The sequence below is a fragment of the Melanotaenia boesemani genome, chromosome 10 (assembly GCF_017639745.1).
Source record: "Melanotaenia boesemani isolate fMelBoe1 chromosome 10, fMelBoe1.pri, whole genome shotgun sequence".
Lineage (NCBI taxonomy): Eukaryota > Metazoa > Chordata > Actinopteri > Atheriniformes > Melanotaeniidae > Melanotaenia > Melanotaenia boesemani.
Window position 1 is genome coordinate 2,863,243 of NC_055691.1, and position 25,341 is coordinate 2,888,583.

At 40.4% G+C, this 25,341-nt stretch overlaps 2 protein-coding genes across 2 annotated transcripts; both read left to right on the forward strand.

Annotated features, from left to right (window-relative positions):
* The first annotated feature begins 3,167 nt into the window (after positions 1–3,167).
* On the forward strand, positions 3,168–21,691 carry LOC121647182 (transcription factor 7-like 1). Its single transcript, XM_041996394.1, has 9 exons — positions 3,168–3,251; positions 3,787–3,848; positions 3,958–4,014; positions 4,479–4,629; positions 4,716–4,823; positions 4,946–5,000; positions 5,204–5,257; positions 5,816–6,080; positions 21,678–21,691. The coding sequence occupies exons 3-7, from the start codon at positions 3,959–3,961 to the stop codon at positions 5,254–5,256; spliced, it is 423 nt and encodes a 140-aa protein (XP_041852328.1). The 5' UTR covers positions 3,168–3,251; positions 3,787–3,848; position 3,958; the 3' UTR covers position 5,257; positions 5,816–6,080; positions 21,678–21,691.
* pdrg1 (p53 and DNA-damage regulated 1) lies at positions 19,198–23,782 on the forward strand. Its single transcript, XM_041996398.1, has 5 exons — positions 19,198–19,312; positions 21,060–21,135; positions 21,210–21,284; positions 21,413–21,493; positions 23,006–23,782. The coding sequence occupies exons 1-5, from the start codon at positions 19,229–19,231 to the stop codon at positions 23,086–23,088; spliced, it is 399 nt and encodes a 132-aa protein (XP_041852332.1). The 5' UTR covers positions 19,198–19,228; the 3' UTR covers positions 23,089–23,782.
* The last annotated feature ends 1,559 nt before the right edge of the window (positions 23,783–25,341 follow it).

Consider the following 25,341-nt stretch of genomic DNA (forward strand, 5'->3'; position numbering starts at 1 on the left):
CTTTTGCGTTAGCACACAGTACTTTTGCGTTAGCATTGGGTTCCCTCGCAAGAAAGGGATGGTCCGAGAGAGAAGCCGTTTTCTTTAGGTATCTAGTCTGCATCTGTCCCTCAGGATCAAGTCAACATAACACACACACCTGACAGTCATTTTATTTCCATGTTAACAGAGGAAGTGTGTTGTTGTAACTACTGCTTTAACGGATTAATTACAAGTGCAGACAAATAGGTTTGCTGTAATCAGAAATGGTATCAAGCTTTACTGTTTTGGCTGCTTGTGTTTAGACTGTAAAGTGAGATTTATATGATTTATTGGGCCTAAATAAACTTTAATTTCCATTCATTTTCATGGCCGCTACTGCTTATTATTAAGTAGACGTTAGGGTAATTGTGGTTCAGAAATGATAATTTAAACTTTATTTAGACTATTTCATCTGCATTTTGCCTCACGTGACACGTTACAGCACGTGACCGCTGTAACGTGTCGTTCATCAGCTGTTATTCACGCGAAACCTGACGGACCTGACATCCGCTAGATTACCTGCCGCCCGGTGGGCTCGGTGTGAGAGCATAAACTCCTCCTCATCATTGTTGACCGTGTTTTGGGCCCACTTTCTGGGTTTTATTACCCCCTTAATTCATCTTTTGTGTTAGTCTCTTCTCTGGTAGCTATTACGGTTCGCCTCGCAGGTGTAGATAGATAGGTGATAGACGGCACGTTACTGCGGTCAGATGACGCTGCTGCTGTGGAGCGCAGACAAAATAGTTTATATTCAAAGAATGAACATTAAACTATCCCATTTGAGTCAGGAGAGCCAAAAGAGAAGCCAGCAATTATCATTGTATTATAATTATCAGTCTACCGAGCAGTTAAATAGCCCAATTCCCAGTCATGAAAACGAATGTTGCTGCTTTACTGTTTCGGCATTAAAATAAACTTTTAATACTGGATATGGCTCCCTGAGGAAGTGAGGTGGAAGGAGGAAGAAGAATTGTCCGGGAGATGGGAAGTCTGGGCTTCTCTGCTTGAGCTGCCTCCCTCATAACCCCACCTTGGATAAGTGATTGAAGCTGGATAAATATTTCAGTTCATCATATATGTTTGTACATTTTAAATGACTGAATTTGTTAAGCTGGAAGTTTCACGTTAAACAATGACAACAAAAAGTGGCTTTTTAAGGTCATGTTTTTATTAATGAAAAATATTCTGGTTCTAAAACGTGTCTAAATGCTAAACTAAGTACAAAATGTAAAAAAAAAAGTTGAATTTTTTTTACTGCAGATGGACTCATTATCTCATTTTAAGAAAGGCAATTCTTTAAAATGTTGCTCTGACATAAACCTCAACCATTTAAAGGAGATCAGTGAGTAAATAATGAAATGGGTAATATTCCAACAAGTAGAATTCAACACTGGCAGCAGAACTCTGTGTTAAAAGGCTTTTCAAACTTCTTGGATTCACTTAAAAGATCACTTCTTTACTTCAGGACAGCAGGTCTTGTAGGACTAAATCAGATTAGTCACATTCACTGTTCATGTACAGTTTGTCTCTTATGTGTGTGTTTAGTTGCAGAATGTGAATCTGTGTCCTTTTGGGAATGGGAGCGACTGTCCGAGCTGCAGGGAGGTCCAGGTAAGTCACCTGACTCACTTTTAAATTCATCAGGTTCATGTCACAATGTGCCCAGTAATGAGAGAATCAGACATTTCTCTACAATAGATTCCTGAGAAAAACAGGAATGTTTTAGTTGACAGTTTATTGTCCAAGTCTGCTGCACAGCTGAGAATTAAAAGGTTTGATGTGTAAAATCTGATCTGTGGCTTCTTTTCTCTGGTGACGTGGCCACATTGCAGCGTTTGTACATGTTGCTCTGCAGGAATGTAAAAGTATGTAGTTAAGTCGGTCGTTTCCTCTGCTCTGAACTCCTTTTCTGTGGAAGTGACCTTGTCCAGGTGACTGATGTAGTTTTTAAAGAGGTGAATCCTAAAATGCATCAGGTGTGTGATGTGTTTGTGTCTGCAGTCAGTGTGATGAATCTGCAGTGAGAGTGTGTGTGATGTGTTTGTGTCTGCAGTCAGTGTGATGAATCTGCAGTGAGAGTGTGTGTGATGTGTTTGTGTCTGCAGTCAGTGTGATGAATCTGCAGTGAGAGTGTGTGTGATGTGTTTGTGTGCAGTCAGTGTGATGAATCTGCAGTGAGAGTGTTTGTGATGTGTTTGTGTCTGCAGTCAGTGTGATGAATCTGCAGTGAGAGTGTGTGTGATGTGTTTGTGTCTGCAGTCAGTGTGATGAATCTGCAGTGAGAGTGTGTGTGATGTGTTTGTGTCTGCAGTCAGTGTGATGAATCTGCAGTGAGAGTGTGTGTGATGTGTTTGTGTCTGCAGTCAGTGTGATGAATCTGCAGTGAGAGTGTGTGTGATGTGTTTCCTGCTTTAGTTTCTGCTTAATGATTTCTGTGAGACATTAAAGGACCAACTGCAGCAACATGTCATCTTGTGTCACAGGAAATCCTCGAAGCGTATTCGCGGTCTGTCGGGCTCGAGGTGGTGGACACCAGACCTCCTCCATCTCTGCTTCATCCTCCCTCTCCTCCTCTGATCCCTTCTCCTCCTCCTCTTTCTCCTCCTCCTCATCTTTCTCCTCCTATTCCTTCTCCTTCTGTTTCTCCTTTATCTTGCCCTTCTCCTCCTTCTAGTGTTTCTTCTTTTATCTGTTCTCTTCCTCTTTCTCCTTTTCCTGCTTCCCCTTCTCCTCCTCCTCTTTCTCCTCCTCCTCATCTTTCTCCTCCTATTCCTTCTCCTTCTGTTTCTCCTTTATCTTGCCCTTCTCCCCCTTCTAGTGTTTCTTCTTTTATCTGTTCTCTTCCTCTTTCTCCTTTTCCTGCTTCCCCTTCTTCTCCTCCTCTTTCTCCTCCTTCTCTTCTTACTGTTTCTCCTCTTCCTCCTCCTCCTTCTCCCCCTCCTCTTTCTCCTCTTCCTCGTCCTCTGTCTCCCCCTCCTCCTTCTCCTCCTCTTGCTCCTTTTCCTCCTTTATCTTATCCTACTCACTCTTCTACTATTTCCTCTTTTATCTCTCCCCCTCCTCCTCCTCCTCCTTCTTTATTTTACCCTCCTCCTCCTTCTACCATTTCCTCTTTCATCTCCCCTCTTCCTTCTCCTGCTCCACCACCTCCTCCTCCTGGTCTCTCTGCAGTGCTGGGTCCAGCCAACCCTGCTCCCATCATCCTGCAGCCGGCTCACCTGACCGGTCAGGTAGGTGCTGACAGTGAGGAACAGGTGAGAGTGGAGGGAACGGACAGATGTTCATTCTACTTTATCCATAAAGATGCTGATCAATGATGAAGATTTCACAACAATTGGAGCTAAATTGATAAAAATAAATGAATAAATCTGGTTTGTAAGAGCTCAGAGGTCAGGTGTAACAAAGTGTTAAATGTAGCAACAGATCAAATTAAATTCAATAAATCAACTTGAAACTAAAACAATAATTTAAGAAAAAACAAACTTGTAGAGCATCAAGCAATAAACGAATGAAGTCGGAAAAGTGACAAAAATAACACTAAGGTAAAAAAACATGGTTTATTTAAAAAGATGAATAATTTAAACAGTTTTGGTGATAAAGAATCATCTAGTAGCTGGTTAGATGAATCCGATCAAACAGGTGAACATGTCTCCCGTTCCCACTCTTTCCTAAAATGGATGAAAGTGTGTATGTGTGTGTGAGCTGGTGGGTGGACGTCACCACAGCAGCTTGTTTCACATCTGTTCTGTGTGTTTGTGTCTACAGGTGAACTCTCTGCCAGTTCTCTGGCTCGTTAATGGGCAGCTAGTGGTCCCTCCTGGATACCTGTAAGTAAAAGACAAATCCTGATCAATGTTTAACACCAGCAGCTGAGCCTCTGTTTGTATGTCCACACTGTCTTCCTGCTGTTAAATGTGTGTGTGTCTGTCTCTGCAGGATGCCGGTGCACCACCCCCGCCCCGCTGCAACCACCCAGAGCGCCTGCTGCTCACAGTAAGTTTTCAGTGGATGCTTTCACTCCAGATCTTCTTTTCTTCTCTCCTGATCTGTGCCAGTGGACCAGGTTTCTGCTTTGTTGCCTCAATATCTGTGTCCCATGGAAAGTTAGGATTCTTGAGATTGGAATGATGTATACCATTCCAGGCTAAAATCATAACAACAGATTCATTTTATACGTTTATTTTCGACCAGTCACTAATGCAATTTATCTGTGAAGCCATGCTGTTCTCCAGTAGCAAATGATGCTGTAACAAAAGGGGTCCTGTTACATCCACAAGGGTCCAGTAAAAGTAGTCCAGTAAAATAGTTGGTCCACAACAAGTCTTTTATCCATAAAAACTCATTGTAAGCGAAACCTGAAGGATTTTAAGGTGTAAAGTACTTTTTTCCTTACTGTGAGTCACAATGGAAACACGAGTTCTCCTCTGACTGTTTTTTATTCTGTTTTGTGGCTGCAGGAAGAGGAAGCGAGATGACGACAGCGAGCCGCCATACGTGAAGAAGCCACCCAACGCCTTCATGCTCTTTCTGAAGGAGCAGAGGGCGAGTGTGGTGGCTGAGCTTGGCCACACCGGGAGCGCGGCGGTGAACACCATCTTGGGGGAGAGAGTAAGTAAACTTGATCCGCTAAGCATCCTGTGTTGATGCTGGTTTCTGATCTGAGAGGCTGACAGTATTTTGTGGTCTGTCCACAGTGGAAGTCCTTGTCCACCGAGCAGCAGGCCAAGTACTACCAGGAGGCCGACGCAGCGAGGCGCCGCCATGAGCAGCAGCACCCCCAGTGGTCCAGCAGCGACAACTACGTACGTACGCTGTGCTCAGACATGATCACCTCACTGCACTGACGCTGATGAAACGGTGACAGCAAAGAGTTTCTATCAGCTGGTATCAGAGGAAAAATCAAATGTGTCTTTTTCACTTTTAGGGCCAGAAGAGGAAGAGGAGGCGCCAGGGGAGCACAGCTCCTAGCAGCTCTGGAGGTAACACAAGACTTCACAGCATGTGTCCCATAGGTCCAAAGGTCCCACATTGTTAAAACGTTATTGTTGAACAACAGAGACACACGTTGAAGAAATCAGCTGAATAAAACTTTAAGATGAAGATCACAGTCAGGGTTAGAATTAAAATCTTTCTTGAAGTTGTCTCAGAAGGCTGATGGTGCTTTTGTGTATTTGTGTTGCAGCTTCCTCTTCTCAGCCTGAGGGAGGGTCTGCAGCACCTGCCTCTGATGTCTGAGGTAAGCCCCGCCTCCTGGTGGATCCTGCTAGGTCCTCCACTAGTTCACCACCCCGAGCCCAGACAGAGTCCACCCATTCAGCATTATACTGATTTTTTGGCCCTTAAATCCTTAAAGGTAGCCAGTCAGTTAGTTCCTCTGAATGGCAGGAATCTTGGAGTCATTCTTGACCAGGATTAGTCCTTTAGTTCTCACATCAAACACGTCTCTAGAGCAGCTATCTTTCATTTACCATGCCATGCCATTTTTATTTATATAGCACTTTTAAAAACATCTGATTGTTTCTTATTTCCAGTCGTTCCCAAAACACTGACAGACTTGCGGTACAGAAAATGTCTTGAACTAGAATGGGTGGCAGGGCTTTTAGTTTTCATCCCGCTTTCTGTCTGTCTGGGGACGAAATGCTGACACACTTTGTTTTTAAGACAAAACTAAAAGTTGACGTCCTTGATGAAGCTAATGTGTAATTTATTAACTTGATTGTCAATCAAATGATTGATCATAACATTTAAAATTCACTGAAACTGTTTAATCATTGATGTTTCTTCTCTCTTGTAGGCAGACGAGTGGCCGTGGTCCCAGAACGTAGACCAGAAGTTCTGGGACCAACAGACTGAAATCCTCCTCAGAGCCACTTCATCCATTTTTTATTTAAATTTCTGATTAACTTTTGTATATAGTTCTGTTTATAGTTCCGTGTAAATAGTTCCATTTAAGGTTTAATGTTTGTTTTTCTCTTGTTTTTGTTGCTCTACAGTGTTGACCATCCAACTGTAGAACATCCACCTTACAGCTCCACCTGCAGCCAATAACATCGGCTTGTGTCAACATCCACCTCGTCTCCACCTACAGCCAACAACATCGGCTTGTTTTAACATCCACCTCGTCTCCACCTGCAGCCAACAACATCGGCTTGTGTCAACATCCACCTCAAGTCTCCGCCCACAGCCAACAACATCGGCTTGTTTTACCATCCACCTCGTCTCCACCTACAGCCAACAACACCGGCTTGTGTCAACATCCACCTCGTCTCCACCTACAGCCAACAACATCGGCTTGTTTTAACATCCACCTCGTCTCCACCTGCAGCCAACAACATCGGCTTGTTTTAACATCCACCTCGTCTCCACCTACAGCCAACAACATCGGCTTGTGTTAAAATCCACCTGATTTCTCCACCTGCAGCCAACAACATCGGCTTGTTTTAACATCCACCTCGTCTCCACCTGCAGCCAACAACATCGGCTTGTGTCAACATCCACCTCGTCTCCACCTGCAGCCAACAACATCGGCTTGTGTCAACATCCACCTCCTCTCCACCTGCAGCCAACAACATCGGCTTGTTTTAACATCCACCTCGTCTCCACCTGCAGCCTCTACTATCGGCTCTAATGAGGTCTCCATCTCCACCTACAGTGTTTCCTCTCAGCCAGTGAGAAGTCTTTGTCCATCTCCACCTGTGGCTCTACATCCACCCTCAGGTAAAATCCACCGTCTTCCATCTGTCTCTTTACTGTATGTAGTTCATTCTCCACCTCTCTGTGTAGCTTAGATGACGTCATCTTCCATCTACAGCTTATTGACAGCCTGTTTTTCTGCTCTTACAGACTTGAAGAAGAACCAACTCCATCTGCAGGCACCAGCAGCTTCTTCCTCCAACAACAGTACTGTGTAGAAGTCTCGTGCCACTCCTTTCTTTGCTTTTGTCTCCAACGTTGACCTTGTCCTGAACAGTAGTTTCTGTTGCTCAAGACAAGTTCAACTTTTCCTGGAAGCTTTTAAACCTGCAGCTTTTTCTACTTTCCTCCACCATCTGTTCTCCGGGCTTTCTGATGGTCTGAAAGTTTTCTTTTTACATTGGCTGCTTTATAACTTGTTTGTGGACCTGAGTGGTTATGGAGGAATGTGTTTGTTTATATTATTGTTTGTTTGTTCATATCGTTATGTGTGTGTTTGTCTCTTAACGCTGACCTCTGAATCAGCAGCCTCTGTCTGAGGGTGATGTTTGGTTTGAACTAAGCCAGGATGTCGTGTTGGGAGAAGATCCTTCTGAGTTTCTGCTGCCACATATGAAGGACAATATTCTTCCTCCCGTTATTTCTGTCTTCTCCGTTTTGTGTTGTTCCAGTTTTTTAGCTGATTTAATGAAATTCCAGTTTGGATATAAACAGGTTTGAAGTGCTTCCTTAATGTGTTTTTGTTCTTTAAGTTTTTCCTCATAGGAACTTTTTCAGCCACATGGTGTGAGGTTCTGATGACGGACAGCTGGTGTTCCAGTGGGTGGTGTTGGTCAGACAGCGGATACTGGTCTGTGTGGGTTTCTGGTAAATTCCAGTGTTGAGGCTTCCAACCTCCTCAATGTGAACACAGTCCATAAAAGACGACTTTTATGGACGTAGACCAGGATCTGGGTTTTTACTCACACCACCCACTAAAAAGACAAACTGTCCGTTGAGGATGGAGGGAAAACTTAAGGAATAAAAGCACATCAAGTAAGCCATTTAAACCAGTTCATATCCAAATGGAGGTTTCATCAAATCAGCTAAAACTTCTGGTAAAACACAGAGAAGACAGAAAGAACAGGAGGAAGAATATTGTCATTCCACATGTGGCAGGAATGACCCAACATGACTCAGACAGAACAAAAAGCAGCCAAGGTGTTTCAGCAAATCTCTGCTTCTTTTTCTGACCTTTTTCTGCTTCTTTTGGTTTTGTTTGGGGTTTTTTTTTTATCTGGAGTGGCTCCAGACTTTTACACAGTACTGTCCCCCAAGGTAAGAATCCACCTTCCATCCCTGTGATGGACAAACATCATGTTAACTTTTCTTTATTTATCAAATCATTTCTCATCTTCAGTTGTCTCACATGATAAAATTGTATAATTCTTTTCCTTTCCTGGTGCCGGGGTTTCCTGGTGCCTGAGATGTCCTGACTGAAGAAAGCATTGTGTCAAAGACTGAAGTTAAACAGATGAAGTGTTGATATTTAAAGGAGTGAAGTTCTCCAGCTGAATTTAGTTCTTTCTTTTACCACATTGTTTTTCAGGTTTCCACCTGCAGCCCGTTACCATCTCCATCTGTAACCACGGTGATCCATCTGCAGAGGAACCTCTCCACCTTCTGCCATCAACCTCCAGGTAAAATTCTCCTTCAGTCTCCACCTGCACACACCTTCAGATAATAAAAACCTCCATCTCTTCAAGCACTTTCCAACTTACAATGTAAAACACGTCTTCTGCAGATTGAACCTCCACCTCCTGGAAAAAAATCCTTGTCTGTCTTCTAGTTGATGTTGATGTGAAGTTTTTTTTTAAACAGGACTGATCCAGTATTCTCAACCCAAATGAAGCCTTTGTTTTCTGAAACCGTGTCATTCTCTGCTTTTCCTCCAGACCCAGTTGGATTTCAGTGACCCAGATCAAGTGGACTCTGACCAAGAACCATTCATCGTCTGTGCCTCACATTATTCCGGATTCCTTCCTCCACCTCCACACCACCTCATCGTTCCTCTGACTGGGAGTGCTCTTCCACGGGGCCTTTTCTCTGGACTGATTGTTTAATTTGTTTAATTATTTATGTTTTCTTGGGAGGAGGGTGTTACGGCCCCTGCTTGTCGTGGACAGCTGTGGCCGTTTTAATTAGGGGCTGCAGAGCGCTGCCCGGAGTGGCTAAGGCCAGCGTCTTTGTCCCCGCCCCTTTGTGACTGGCATTCCTCTGGACCAGTCAGGCTGCAGCTCATGAGGAAGCTCAGGCTGAAAAGGCTGCAGCGAGGCAGGTCTGGAGGGGGAGAAGCCAGAATGGCTTCGGCCGCTCTCCCCCTCATGTTGTGCACCGGGTGTGTGTGTGTCGCGACTACCTCCCCTTTCCACAATGGGTGCTTTAAGTGTTTAGTTGTGTTAAGTTTACTTTGTGGTGATTGTTTTAGTGCTGGGCTAGGTTAGTGTTTTATTGTGTTGTGACGACGGTCACTTTAGTTTATGGGCCTGCTGCTTTTGTTTGGTTTTAGTTTCCTCACCGAGTTGCGGTCGTGTCTTTGTGTGCACTCGGTGAGTGTTTGGTATAGGTTTTGTTTTGTTTCTTTCTGCAGGTCCGCTAACCCCAGCTTATCTTTATTTTGTTTTACAGGTTGTCCATCACTTCTCACGGAAACTGTAAATAAATGTGCTTTCATTGTAACTTACCACCTGTCCACACCGTATTCTTTGTTACGCCCTTCCATACCCCTGAGTCGGGTCATAACAGAGGGAGGGAGGGAGGGAGGGGAGCGTGTACATTTTTCATTATGAAGTAGGAAATTTGAGTTGTGTGATAGAGTTGTGTGTGTTAGTGTTGTAGAAATGGGTGATAAAAGTTTATATTTCTGCCTACTTGTCACACATGAAACGGGAAGATGTAAATATTGTAAATATTGTAAATAAAAGAACATGTTTGAAATAAATTTTGAAATGTAATGAAATGAAAATAAAACTTTCTGTGACTTTGAATTGTTAAAGCTTTTGTGCTCATTCCACAAGTATCATCAGGAAAGAGAGACCAGAATAACTGAGTTTCATCAGTTTGTGGAATTTTACTGTCTTTAAATCTGTCTTCATTTTTTAATGTGGCTGAAAAATCTAAAAGTTTTCACATTTGGGCTAAAACAAATCTAAAGCAGGAGATTTGCTTCACACCTGCAGAGGGAAATAATCTATTATAGTGTTTCTCTCAAGATTCTATTTTAAAGTTTATTATCAGAATATGGAACTTGTAATTCATTTGTTTACTCCATTTAAGGTAAATGTGTTCTATTAAAGCAAAAAGCAAAACTCAAACCAGAGTTTTGAAAGTACACATTACTCAATACTCATCATAAAAGGTGGAGTTTAAGTAATAAAATACGTCCATATGACCTAATGGGGCTGTCGGTTTTTACAGAGTGGATTTAACAGTCGACTACAAAATGTTTTTATCCAGACTTGAACATGTTGTTCTTCTAGACACTATTTTATCTTTGTTTAAACCTTATTTGTCTGAAAGGTTTTTTTTAATGTCACCATTGTGGAATTCTCTTCTTCAGCCCCCAAATTCCTGTGGTGTACATCCATGGGTCCATTTTGGGTCCCATTGCCTCTGGAATAAGTTTTTAGAAAGTACAACATTTCCTTTCATTGTTACACAGATTACATCCAAATTTGTTTAAATCCTTTTAAATCTGATGTTACTGTCCCATTGCAGCCTGTTTAACTCTTTAAACAAAGTCAAAATCTGGTTAACAGACGACATTTGTAGCCTAAATGGAAACAAAACCAAAGTTGTTGTATTTGGTGATCATTCACCTTAGGATCACCTAACAGACACACTTGGCCCTCTTTCCTCTCAGCATTCTCCAAATGACAGAAATCTTGGAGTGGCTTAAGATAGTGCTTTCAAACTAGAGAAGCAGATGGCTTCAGTAGTGGAGTTTGTACCTTTACGTACGTTAATAGGTATGTTTGTTTCAAACATCACTGTCACACTCTCACACATCCTGAATGTGTGGCTGTTAGGTAACACGTCCACCAGGGGGCAGTGTAGAGTTCAGAGTTCACCTCTAAGTTCCAACATCTGTTTTATACAACAGTAAACATGGTGATGCTGGAGGAGAGGAGATCATGAAAATGTTTACTCTCAGAAACAGACATAAAAAGAGGCAATGCGGCATTCACACCTTCATCACCTGTAGACTGGACTAACTGCACAGAAGGCATGAACTCATCACTCCGGTTTTAACAGGTTTACACTGGCTACCTGTCCATTTTCACACTGATGCTGGGATTTTTCTTTTACTTACTTTTAAAGTTTTAAATGGTGCAACACCCAGTTGTTTATCCAATCTGCTCAGTTTTTATAAACCCAAAAGATCTCTGAGATCATCCAGTCATGTGTTCTTAGTTCAGCTAAGGTCTTGGTTAAAGCAGAGACGGGATCAGGCTTTTGTGGTGATGCAACCCAGACTCAACCCAGAGACAGTAATCCCAATATTCCACCAGCATGCTAAGTGTGCCACTAGAAGAGTGAATATACTGGACAAGGTCTATTCTAACATCAAGAAGGGTTATAGGGCTAAACCACTTCCACACCTGGGCCAGTCTGACCATTTGTCCCTGATTTTAATCCCTGCATATGCCCCCCTCAGGAAAACTGCTCTTACCACCACAAAAACTGAAAACCTGGCCTGATGGGGCCTCTCTACACATACAGGACAGCTTTAGGAGGACCAACAGGAATATTTTTGAACAACCAGATCTCGTGGTGTTCACTCACAGCATTTTATGTTACATAAAATACGGCACTGACACTGTAACGGTAAACAGACGCACCCGGGTCTACCTTAACTGGAAGCCCTGGAAGAATCTGGAGGTCCAGCAGCTGCTGAAGGAAACGAGCACTGACTTTAGGTCTGGTGAGAGAGCTCTCTACAGCACGGCCCAAGCCAGCTTGAAGAGAGGCATCAGGAAGGCCAAGTTGGACTACAAGAGGAGGACTGAGGACCATCTGGACAGCAATGACAGCAGGCAGGTGTAGCAGGGAGTTCAGCAACTCACCGACTACAGGACTAACTGTAGCTGCTAAAGGTGACGTGTTGTTGGCAGAGGAACTGAACCTCTTCTTTGCCCGCTTCGAGGTGATGCTACCAGATGCAGTTGTACACCACCCTGAGGCCCCTCCTTGCCTGAAATCCTCCACCATGGTCCCAATGCCCAAGAAACCCCACATCACCAGTGTCAATGACTACCGGCCAGTCACACTCACCCCAGTAGTGATGAAGTACTTCAAATACCTGGTACGGGGTCATATCACAAATTCGGCAGACTGCTGGTATCCTTCTATCAAGCTCCATTGAGAGCATCTTATTGTATTGTATTTGTGTGTGATAAAGCAGCTGCCAGTAGCTCAGAGGAAAGTGCTCCAGAGGGAAAATAAAATGGCTCAAAAGATCGTGGGCTGCGCTCTCCAAACACTAGAAGAACTATACAGTTCCTGTAGCCTTAAAAGAGCACAGACTGTCATTAAGGACAATTCACACCCTGGACTCTCTATTTGAACTATTGCCATCATGCAGACATTGCAGAACAATAAAAACCAGGCCAAACAGATTCAAAAACAGTTTTTATCCAACTGCATTCATCACACTAAATACTAAAAAACACATATAATATGCAATGTTGTCTAAGGAATGAGTTCAGTATAGGGCTGGGTTTAATAAATTGATAAATCGATTTGATTCAATTAAAATTTAATAAATCCAATATCGATTCATAAAACTTGCAGATCAATTTTTTGTCTTTTTCCCAGTAAGGTTACGTTACTCTCGCGTTACTTACCGAGACTCTGCGAGATCTTAGCAAACACAGCTGTTTTCCTCTGTTGTCTCCGTCCAAAATCATCTTCTCTTGCCGAGATAATGTCAAGTTCAGATGTTTTCATTTGCCAGTGTGGATTACATACACATGTAAAGTATTTTACAGCGTATTACTACTTACATTAGTAGCCAACGCTGACACCGCGGACGCAACAACAACAGGAATTGATGCCACTACGTACATACTTCAAAATAAACCCAATATGGTCATTTTAAGTAATTTTCCTCTACAACAGGCTTATACTATGTTTTTTCTCTTTCTTTTACCAGTAAGTACACTCTGATGCTATTTATCTGATTTACATGACAGCTTGTCATAGCTGCACCTGCTGTCTGTGTCCACGGCAGTGAGCACACACACAGACATGCGCGTGTGCACAAGTGATCCCATTTCCATCAGAGGACAGAGTGCACAGAGTTCACTTTTACTTTAAGTTTGAGTGTCCGCAGGCTTTTATGTTTTTGTTGTGGTGTCTCTTTGTTTTAATCTGTTTTAGTCATTTCGTTGTACACGTTTTGCTTCTAGGTTTAATTTTGTAGGGCCTTTTCTTTTTACACACATCTGTAAAGCACTTTGGACATATTTGTTCTTTAAATTGTGCTATAGAAATAAATTTGACTTTGACAATGACAGCATGAATACAATAAATGTGATTGTGATGGGAATAAATAATCTCCAGTTTCCCAGTGAGTCTGGTGCCGTTTGTTTATTTCACTCCATTATCTGCCATCTGACAACAACAAGATGAGAGAAGACAACAGAAGTCCTCATGACTTACATCCATAAGCAGTCAGCAGATGTTTACTGGCCTTCAGAGGACAAAAGATGTATTTACACACCGGGAACGGGAATATCTGATCTTTTTATTGTGACAAAATCGAAGCATCAGTGGAGATACAGTCATTGACATTCAGGGCAGCAGGAGCTCAGATATTAGAAACACAGAGGGAGGTGAACGGAGAGGAAACGGACACGTTAGGGAGAGGTCAGTTCGTCTGATGTGACAGAGGGAGGCAGGCTGTCCAAGGCTCCCATCTCTGAAACACACAAACACTGTCAACACCATCCAAACATCACACACACACCAACATGCTATCAGCCTCCAGTGCTCATCACCATGGAGATGATTCCTCCACTATATGGAAGTTTATCATTTAAATAATAAATTCCACTCTAATAAACTTAACATAAAGGTAAATCAGTGTATTTAACACACTACAATATTGATGAGTGTTATGAATCTAAAATCTAAGTCAAATATCAGTTGAAACAGAGAGTTGAGATTTCAGTGTTTAAAAGGTTGAAAAAAAGTCCTTAATAAGAAATTTTTATATTGGTTTTTTTAAAAGTGTGTAAAAAGCTAATTTCCTCTTAAGCAAATGTTCATCAGAAACCTACCTTTAAGTTTGAGGTATGACAGGAAGTCGATGACGGTGTGGATGATGTCTGCATCTCCTATTCTCCAGGCTTCTGTGGAAGCAAAGTGAGTCCAGAGACGGGTCAGGATGAGTCCAACAGAGAAATATTCTTTCAGATACTCGTGCAGGGCTCTATGTTTGCTCTTCTAATCACCGGCCAGTGTGGCTAATAGATTCTTAAAGTTAGCGTCAGTCAGAATTTCCATAGGCCAATTATTTGGAGAGAGAAAATAATCCAGATTATCAGTGCAGATGAATGTGTTCAATCATACATGTTTCTTCAAATTGTTTTTATTGATACTTTTTATGAAAATGCTGAACAAAAAGAACAACATCCTCAGCGTTCTCCTTCCCAGCAAGGAACAAAGTAACTTACTAGTTACTAACCAGACTAGTTATTTACACCATCCAACCACCACATTTCTGTTTATCTTCTACACGTCACTTCATTTTAACTTTCTTCCTCATTCAGCTGCACTTTGTGCCGACTGTAGCTTATAAATCACATTTGCTCAGCTGGCAGCTAATGGATGTATGATGCATCGTGGAACAGTGTTAGAAGGAAGTGATTTGCTTCATTCATCAACGTGGTGGAGGTTCAGCTCGTTCCAAAGATTCAGCACCCTTAGAAACATCGACTTGCAAACAATCGATTTAGTTTCACTCTGAGCTTCTATTTTAGCCAAAAATAGAAACTGTGAAGTGTTTTTGTTTTGTTAAGCAAGTTTCTTTTTTTTATAAAAGCCTTTATTTTTAAAAACTAAATACTATTGTTGGGTTGGATTGTTATTAAATTAAACCTTTAAATGAACTGAACACAGAACCACAGCAAACTAATCAAGTCAAGGCCAAAGTCTGACATACTTCAAGTAAAGAGACAGAGACCCTGGTAGGACTGAAATGAGAAGCCCTGCTCTACACTGTCTTTGCAGCGCCTGCCCCCTTCCTTCTTTTACATAATGGTATGATCCAAATCGTCCTACAATGTGATTGGCGGTGTGAAGTTATAAACCCCACCTCTGCCTACTGAACAGTTCTCTTTGACGGGAGTCGGCTCTTCTTGTTCACCTCTAAGATGCATTGTTAAAGAATCAGCTGCCACAGTGGCCGTAAGTTTTTATTTCTACCGGCCAAACTGAAGTTTAATCTGTATTTGGCGTCTTGCCAGGTGTTAATTTAGAGCTTCGCTCAGGTGTATTCATATTAAACATGATCTGAATCTGAAACACAGTAAAGAAAAGTCAGTACGGAGCTGAACGAGGATGTGAAAGAAATCAGCCGTCACACTGAGTCAAGTGGAAAGTGAGAATTGAGACATGATGTGTTCAGTAGATTTGAAACATTTCTTTTTTTTTTAACTTTCTTTTTTTTATTGTTTTTAAGAACAGGTATAAAACTAACATATAATGACAACAACAATAGCAGACAACTAATAAAATTTGCATAAAATATCTGTCTTGTTTTTTCATGTTAGTTTGCAAATTCCCCAAATATATGAAGTTGAAGGAGCAGTTTTTATCCAAACCTACAACTGAACTGATCTCTTTAATCACATTTCCACAAAACAGTGACAACATAGGACAGTCCCAGAAAATATGAAAAAGGATGTATTGCCACACAACCTCTAGCAGTGACTGAGCTCAGGTCTGTTGGTTTGGGACCCTTTAATCTTTGGGGTAATAAAGAATCTCAGGATAATTTTCCATGCAAACTCTCTCCACATACCAGAGCTTGAAGTGGATGACTGTGTTTTACAGATGTTAAGCTAGTCTTCCCAAGTTATCTTTACATTAGCCTCCTTTTCCCATCTATTTTTACCCTTGTGTACCTCTACAAATATTTCGATCATGTGTAGTCTTTTCTCTGTTGTCTCCCTAATATTATTATTGTAATAAGGTCTCAATTGGAGGTATCTGAAAATTTGTGTTTGTGCGTTTTGTTCACTTTGCCTGTCCTTAAGTATTTTTTTCCTCATGTTCAGCAGAACTGTCATCCAGGGAGGGAGTATAGTCAGATAATTATTTAAAAGGTTTATATCTCCTATTAATGAAGGGAGAGGAAACATTTCCAGCATTATGGTAGCAGAATGATAGTCTGGTTGCTGTGTTGTGCTGAACAAATTTGCTCTGCCAGGGGGAGGCTTATGGGTAAGGCTCCTCTTGATAATCTAATTAATTTCTTTATTTATTTACTTTGAATCATGGAATCTATATAATCTTGCTGGAGCTGACCGGAGGGGACAGAAAAAGAAGGAAGACAGCAGAAGAGGCAAAAGGGAAAGAAGAATGAGGAGACAAAAACACCACAGAAAGAGGCAACGACCCTTCAATCCACACCATCACCAGACAACAAACTATTACACCTGTACATGAACACACCAGAAAATTTCCTACAACTTTAACAGAAAAAACAGAGCTGCCAGGGATTAAGAGTTCTTAAATAACAACCAAATCAAGAAGACATGTCACAAAAGTAGCACAACAACGACCAGATACTGACTCAAAGGGGGGGGGGGGGGGCAGAGAAAGTAGCTCTTAGTAAATAAACCCACTGGACACCTCAGTGACTGTCTGCATGCAGAGGATGAGGAAGAGGAGTGATCAGTGATGAAGAGTGGTGAGTGAGATCATGCAAATGCGACCACGCCTCTACGGAGGTCAGAGGCAGACCAGAGCAGCCCAGAGACTCGGGTCATTAGCAGCAGCCCTGGAGCACTAACCCAAGCTACCCCACCCCGAAGACAACCCAGCCCCACCCAGAGGGTGGCAAAGGAGAGCCCCAGCCAGAGTTCCCCGCAGGCTTGGTTTGCCAAGATTGGCAGCCACTGGCCCTGCCAGGGACCGACCATCTGAGTGAAGGGCCCAGGGTCCCAGGAGCCCAGAGGCGGCCCCCCACCCTCCAAAGGCAGAGGGCCCGCACCATGCCTAGGAGGACCAGGCCCCCACAGACAACCACCTGGCATGGGACAGCACACACCATGATGTTCCAGCGGTACACACGACATCGACCCCCACCCTCCACCTACTCCAACCACCACCCATATAACCCCACACAGGGAGAGGAAACTTGATCAGGTTTTGTTCTGTAGACTTCCATTTGGCTTCGTATGTGGGGTCACACCAGCAAATTAAATACCATATTCATGCTGCTCTATAATAATCCTCGAGGCATGGCAGACCCTTCCCCTCTGTCTTTGGGAAGTAATACTTTATCATTGGTCTTTTCCCTCCCCATATAAAGGATGAAATCATTCTGTTCCAAATGTTAAATTGTCTAGGCGGTATCTCCACCAGCGGTGATTGAAAGAGAAAGAGTAACCTAGGCAGTATATTCATCTGTACTGCTTCCATTCTGTTGTACATGCTCATTGGCAACAGTGACCACCTGTTTAGATCTATTTTAATATCGGCTGTGATTAGAGCATAGTTGTCATAAATGAAAGTTAGGTCTTTCGGAATATGGACACCTAGATATTTAATTGTAGTGTTTCTCCACTTAAAGTTACATGGTCTGGAAATAATCTCAGAAGGATAACAGTTATAGACAATGGCCTGTGTTTTGTTTAGTCTGTAGCCAGAATATGAACCAACCTCTTCTAAGATGGACAGAACCCTGGGTAGACTTCTCTCGGGACATGTGAGAGTCATGAGGATATCGTCGGAATATGCACAACATTTGTGCTGAGATTTGGATCATTTCTAAATGAATGATTGAGTATGGCATGGAACATGATATCATTTATAATGCCAGTAAGAGTGTTATTATGATCAGTAGAACAAAAGATGATAAAGGGTTGACATTTCCCCAGTTTACATTATGTGGGAATACTCTGTCTGTTTGTAACAAATGTAAATATCTAGGTCATGTTATTACTGATGATCTGACTGATGATGCGGACATCTATAGACAGTGTCGCCTGATGTATGCACAGGCTAACATGCTCATCCGGAGGTTTGGTCCATGTACAGATGAGGTGAAAAAGACATTGTTTAAAGCTTACTGTACACCTTTATACACTTCACATCTGTGGTCAAATTATAAAAGAGCAAGCATGCGCAAATTGAATGTGGCGTATAATGATTGTCTCAGACTTTTACTGACGAAACCGAGATGGGAGAGTGCAAGTCAGTTGTTTGTGTCATCAGGGCTTAAAACCTTTCGGGCAGTTTTAAGGAATTTGATGTATACATTTATTTGTCGTGTCAATGACTGTTGTAATTCTATCATAATGTGCCTGACTAATATAAGACTCAGTGTTACACGCTACCAGTCTCAGTTATGGAGACACTGGTATAGATGTCTTCTGTAGGGTGTGTGGTGTACATTTATCAAGGCCTGCCCTAAGTAAGTTTTTTTTTTTTGTATTTTTGTTTTGTGTTGTGTGTTGTTTTGGACTACGAGTCTGTAATAAAGTTTGAAGATGATGATGATGATCTAAACAGTAACATGACAGAATATGAACGTATGGAACAATAGGTGTAAAGAAGTTTTTTTTCCAGTTGTATAAACTTTGATTAGAAATGAGAGCAATCTGTGACAACATGTTTTACGTCTCTGCCGTTTTCGCACCATTTAACAGAGTCTCCAACCACAGGCTTTTCCTCATCGCTGTACAGCAGATTGACAATAACGGTGCTGACTCCTACAGCTGTTGGTGTAGGACACATCATGAGGAGAAATGACAGGCAGAAATCCGAGCTTTTCTTTATAATGGGACACAGATAACAGTAAAAGCATAAGTCATTGTAATGCATGAATACCAATTATTACTGCTTTTAATTAATTAAATGAATAAGAAGCACTTTATTTATGTCAGAGGGAAACTAAAATATTGAATTAATTGAGATAAAGTGACAAACAAAATGTTAAATATACCTCATTAGTTGTGACACAATATACAAATAATTGTTAGTATTTTTCACTTCACAGCTGCATATTATTTTTTTAATGTGGGTTTGTTTTGTTTGTACATATTTTGTAAAGAAAGAAAGAAAGAAAGAAAGAAAGAAAGAAAGAAAGAAAGAAAGAAAGAAAGAAAGAAAGAAAGAAAGAAAGAAAGAAAGAAAGAAAGAAAGAAAGAAAGAAAGGATTTAAAATAAAATAAAGGTGGGTCAGTGCGTTTCCGGTCGCCGTTTCTCACCGGACGTATTTTGGCAGCGCCACACCACCAACATGGACGCAGTCCCCCAACGTGTTTTGGAATATTTGACAGAAGTTGAAGAGGCAGCTGAGGATGTTCTCACCACTAAACATCAAGTAACCACAACTGCAGATTTTAGTAGAAACTTGTTAACTTTATACAGAACATTTCCGCTTCTGCTCACTTAAACCTTCCCGGAGAACTAATGCTAACAACAAGCTAACGATGAGTACAAACTAGTTAACCTGCTCTGTTTTCAACAGCATTAAAAAAACTACATCTCAGGCTGATGTTCTATGCTGGCTGATGGATCAGTGACAAATATGACTAACATATCTTTTTCTTTACATCTGAAAAAACGTAACTGTAACAGGAGTTTTGTTGCGAAAAAACGGAACAAAACGTTGCTGACGTTTAACAAATGAACCATTTGACTACTTTATTGTCTCTAGTTTGCGTTAGAAGGTCCATTTGAAATCACGTTTTCGTTTTAATTCAATTAAACCAGGGGTCTGCATCCTGCGGCTCCGGAGCCGCAAGTGACTCTGTGGGCCTTCCACAATGGCTATTAATACATGGCTAAAATATGCCAAATAACTAACTAATGTTTTTAAATATAATAACAAAGGCAATTTTTTTCTTCATTTTTTTCCTGAAATATTTGCATTAAATTTCCACAACATAATGACACTAAAAGTACCAATAATATATTTTTTTAATCAAGTTTTCTGGGCTTTTTTCCCCCTCCATCATTTTCTACAGATATCTACATCCCAAAAGAGAAAGTCTATCTTTCCTGTTTTTGCTAAAGTTTTATGTTATATTTTATTTTTAAAAACAAAAAATAGAAATAAAAATGTGGTTCCTGAAAAATTCCCTATAGTAGATTTTTATCAAATATTATAAGTTGTCTTTTTTCAAAAGGTTCCCTTAGATTTGCGGTTTAAAACGAGTTTTTTTTAGCTGGGCTGAGGGAAAAATGGCTCTTTGGATTGAAAAGGTTGCAGACCCCTGATCTAAACGTTGAATCTAAATATTTATAGTTATTAAAAAAAAAAAAAAAAACATCCATGGACATCCATACTGTCGAGTCTACCTTTGTCAGTACCGGCTGCATGTTATGTAGCTTTAAGTGATTAGTGAGGCAGGCTAATATAACTAAACTCACACAAACATGATGCTAAAAATACTGCTTTTAAAATATCTGATATTTTAGGTGTGGTTGTACCTAGTTTTGGGGTGGATAAAAGGTCACTGTGTCACTGCCAGGACATAATGCTGTTTAAGTGTACAGTTTTTCCTGATGTTAAACATTTTTAAGGAAAAAGCATTTTTGTTAATTTTCTATTAAAATGAGCTAAATAACACAGTATAACACCAAATTAGTCTGACTTCTGTGTTTAATGGTTCTCTGCCAGTTTTTTTTTTTTTTTTTACACTGCAAGTTGCAAAAAAGTCCATTTCAACTGTATTTCCCCATGGGGCCAGTAAATTCCAGTAATTGCAGTACTTTATGAAAATAATTTTGTGGACCTAGTGGCCTTTATTGACCAGGTGCTGACATACAGCCTAAAGCCAGGATTTGAACCTGGGCCGGCTGAGCTGAAGAGTTGTAACCTCATCTAAATTCAAGCGCCTGCTATACAAGTTGAACTAAAGGTGGCCATGTGATAGCAGCACCTGACTGAATCCCAGTGTGTACAGAACAGGCAATCTGTGTGCACGCTAAGAAGTGCCAGTTTAAAGCTGACTTCAGTTTAAACTGTTAACTTAACATTAATTTGTCTTTGGATTAGTTATCAGATGTTGCAACATAACCTGCTGGATACCAGGAAGAACTAATGTGGTGTATGGGTGTTTCAGATCGTGGACCTGGACACAAAGAGAAACAGGAACAGAGAAGCTCTGAATGCCTTGAAACATGACATGTCAGACTCAGGTGAGAGAGAAAGTAAAAGTCAGACTGTTTGGAGATGTTTCTGTGCTGTAAATAATGTTTGCTGTCGCCTGTAGACAAAGTGAAAGTTTGCTTTGGGAACATGTTCATCAAATTTCCCACATCCAAGACAATAGAGATGATTCAGAAAGGTAAACATTTAGAAAGCATTCATTTCTGCTGTGGAGAAATATTTTATTATATATAAATATATATTTTTAAAAAAACTTGTTTAACAACTGATTTTTAATTCTTTTGAACCTTGTTTTCTTTTGTTTAGACCAGGAGCAGCTGGATCAGGAGATAAATGACCTTCACAAAGCGCTGAAAGCAAAAGTTAATCGTCTCAATGAGTTGCAAGGTATGAAGAGCTACTCTTACAAAGTAGTTGACAGGTGGTAGAAAGGATTTATATTTCTGCTATGCAGGGGCGAGTCTAGAAAAGTTTTGATGGGGACCAGGCAGGGCCACTGGCCAGGAAAAGAGGGGTGCAATTTAGGGATGTTCCAAAACCATTTTTTTCTGCCTGATTCCGATACCTGGAGTTTAGGTATCTGCCAATACTGAGTACTAATCCGATACCTATTATTTTATTAAGAGGTCTATTTATAATTTAAACAAATCCTATTTATAGACTTTGTATGATATTGCTGTTACTATCATTCAACGGCCTAGCATAGGTTATCGTATAGAACAAGAAGTGTATGTGTGTGTGTGTGTATATATATATATATATATACTAATAACTAATTTAGTTATTAAATGCATTTGATGCATGCACAGCACAAGCCCAGTACATCATCATCACGTCATTTCTCTGTTATGATGGTGGGACATGGAGGTGTCTTGAGGCAAGATGGAAAATATGAGCCTTCTGACTATGGATGGATTTGAAAATAAAAAGAACATTGTTGTGTCTGCTCCTCTTCTCTGCTTCCTGTTGTTCCGTAAGTGAAGAAAAACTCATAAAACAAACATCAATGGATATAGTTTATCAACAGGTGTTTACTTTGGGTGATACTGCTGTAAGACTCACACTTCAGTATCTTTCATAAAGCCACCAGATGTTGACAAATCAGTTAAACAGCTGAAGTTGATGCTCTGGGTGAGTACTCTGATCTGACAGCAATTCAGAGTACCCACCCTTTCTTAATAGCTACAGGTGGGGAAATTGTAGCCTGACTGTGTTATTTTAATAGTATTTATTATTAATTTGTCTGGCACATGTTGGCAGCACACTGTCACCTTATTTAGCTGAATGTATTTTATAACATGTAAGATTTGTTTCACAATGACAGAACATATTTTAGTGGTTGAGGTTCTTATTAATAACATATCGCTTTCTCTTGTGAATCCTGATCTTTTATTTTTTTGTTTTTATTTTATTTTTTTCATGAAAACAAGCTCTTAGGAGTTTAATATCGAATGTGCCTCTTTATTCATTTTTTTTAAAAATAGCTTTAATATCTAACATGTGGTGTGAAAGGTAATATTTGATTTTGCACGAATGTCTCACATTTCACATCATTTCCTTGATTTTATTTTGTACCGTTGGTGTCGTCGTTTCCGTTTCTCTAGATTTTGTGCGTACGCCAGGGTCAGAGTTGCCCTGGAAACAGGAACATTCTCCTGCCACATTCGGTTTTTATAAATCCCAGAAGTTGACTAAAATGGTGTACGCTGATTTTTGTAGCTATGCCAGCTTTATAAATGAGGCCCCTGGTAATTGTGAAGATATACTTAATTTTTTGTGGGTTGTCATTTCAGACAGGGGGGAGAAATAATAGGCCTTGTTAAGAGATTAAACTCCAAATCGCTACTTCACACGTCATGTTAATGTAACAGACAGTGATCCGTGTCTTTTTATTTGCAGGAAAACCTGAGCTGAGAGGCTACCATCTTTCTCCACTCTCAAGTGGTGAAATTAAAGCTATCAATGGCATTTTGAAGAGGTGATCTGCAAACAACTTCCCACTTCGAAGACAGCAGTTACAGCCACTTCGTCCAATCCACCCAAAAATATATCAAATGGATTGATATGTAAAGGAAAGAAAGAACTGACAGATGTCAAGCAGCTTTAAAAAACAAACATGAACACAGCTGTGTACAGAGCATTACTGATGTTATGTTGGAGGCATCGTATGGATGCTGAGCTCCAAATGTTGGACACACCTCGTCAGTGCTGGTCATCTTCTCACCAAGTTTACTTTTACATTTTGTATTTTAAAGCTGTAAAAAATAAAAAAAAAATTCTGTAAGATATAAAAAATAAAATGTCTGTTGGCAAAACTCAATCCATCATTAACAGAAGTGATAATATGGCTGGTAGCAGGGCTGCTGCTAGCCATGGGTGCTCAGAAGATTTCCATTTTCACCAGTGCAGTTGTCTTTATTTCCAAAGTAAATTCTCACTATTAACCATCGGGTGTCATTTTAATTTACTACCCTCTTAAGACTTTACAGTTTTACTTCCATAAAATTTAAAACAGAAAAAAAGAGGGTTGATTTGAAGTGATAAAGCATGGAAAAGAGAAGAAAAGAACATGGTGGTCCACCAACTCCTGCTGAAGGAGTCCAATACATGAGAGAAGCGAGTGCTTGAAATGTCATTGATGGACGTCTGTGCTACTTTTTAATATGTACAGAATGTGTTAATAAAATTAATACACACAAACACATAAAAATAATCTACTTGAAAGTACAACAAGAGCAAGGAATACATAAGTTCACCAGGGCTTTGGATCAAAATTTAGCTTTACTGATTTTCCACAAGGGGGCAGGCGGTGACCATGGCAACCGTGTTCGGGTCCTTCATCCGTCTCACCAGCTAGGTTTATTGGAGATTCAAAAACAGTACAAGAGATGGCAGTAAAGATACACTTCAAAAATAAAAAAGGACACACACAGACATCAAGAAATAAACCACATTGACAATAATAATAACAAACAAAACATAAATTAGACGTATACTAGATGTTTATGTTAAATTTACATTCTTGTAACGTTTATTCATGGTGATATGTTAAACTGTTAAAAATGAGCAGAAAATAAAAATCATTCGGTCAGTAACTCAGACAAATCAGCCTAAAGACTAGACATAACAAACTATATCAAATATTATTAGCAGTTTCTGTCAGACGAAGCAGAGTTTACAGTAATAAACAGATATCTAACTAATAAGAAAAACAGAATAACTTTGAGATATCCAGATAAGATTTTCACATCAGTAACTGTGGACTACTGTCTAACATCACCAGTCCAGATATCCATGTTGCTCCATGTCATCATGAGGTTACAGATACCAGCTCATTAGGACTTTCCACTGCGGCGAATGGCGGCTAAGGTGGTGCTACAATGACTGTCAGACTCATCTATTTATTCAATTTAATTTAGTTTTCTTTGTAAAGTGCCAAGTCACAAAAAGTCAGGCTCTAGAATGACCTCTGATTACTTGGATCTCTGCATAATGGTAATGAAAAAATATGTACAGAAAGGCAGAAGCAGCACATTCACCTCTAATTTTTCATCCACCGTTGGAGGACTTGATTCAGTCATTGGAGAACAAGTGAAAACTCCTGTTCAAAAAGAAAAACAAATCTTGGCAGCTTTGCATTATTTTCCATTTAATATCAAGTACATCAAGTTTTAGTTAAGCTGAACTGTGCTGTTTCCTTAATTTTATCACAAGAAGAGGATATACTCGTCATAAAATTAGAATATCATGAAAGAGTTTTTATCTTATTTATTTCAGCAATTCCATTCAAAAAGTGAAACTTGTATAATGTAGACATTCATTCCTCACAGACTGGCATATTTCAAATATTTTTTTCTTTTAAATTTTCATGTTTATAACTGACAACTAATGAAAACCCCAAATTGAGTATCTCAGACAATTAGAATATTACTTAACTCAGCTTTTTCATGATATTCTAATTTTAAGACGGGCACCTGTAAGTAGAGGGGAAAGCTGGAGAGACAGATACAAAGAGGCAGCCCTGGTGAGCTGAGGAGCAAAAGTACACCAGGAGACAGGAAAGGAGGACAAGGACAAGAGCTGTTAGAGACCAAGACAGGAGAGTAGGACAGACAAGCCAGAAATCCAGGTGAGGGTTAGTTCACAGTTTTTGTAACATGTTTACTAAGATCAATCAGGTAAAGTGATGTTTTCTGTTGATAAACGGCACAGATATTGAGCTCATCTAACTCAAA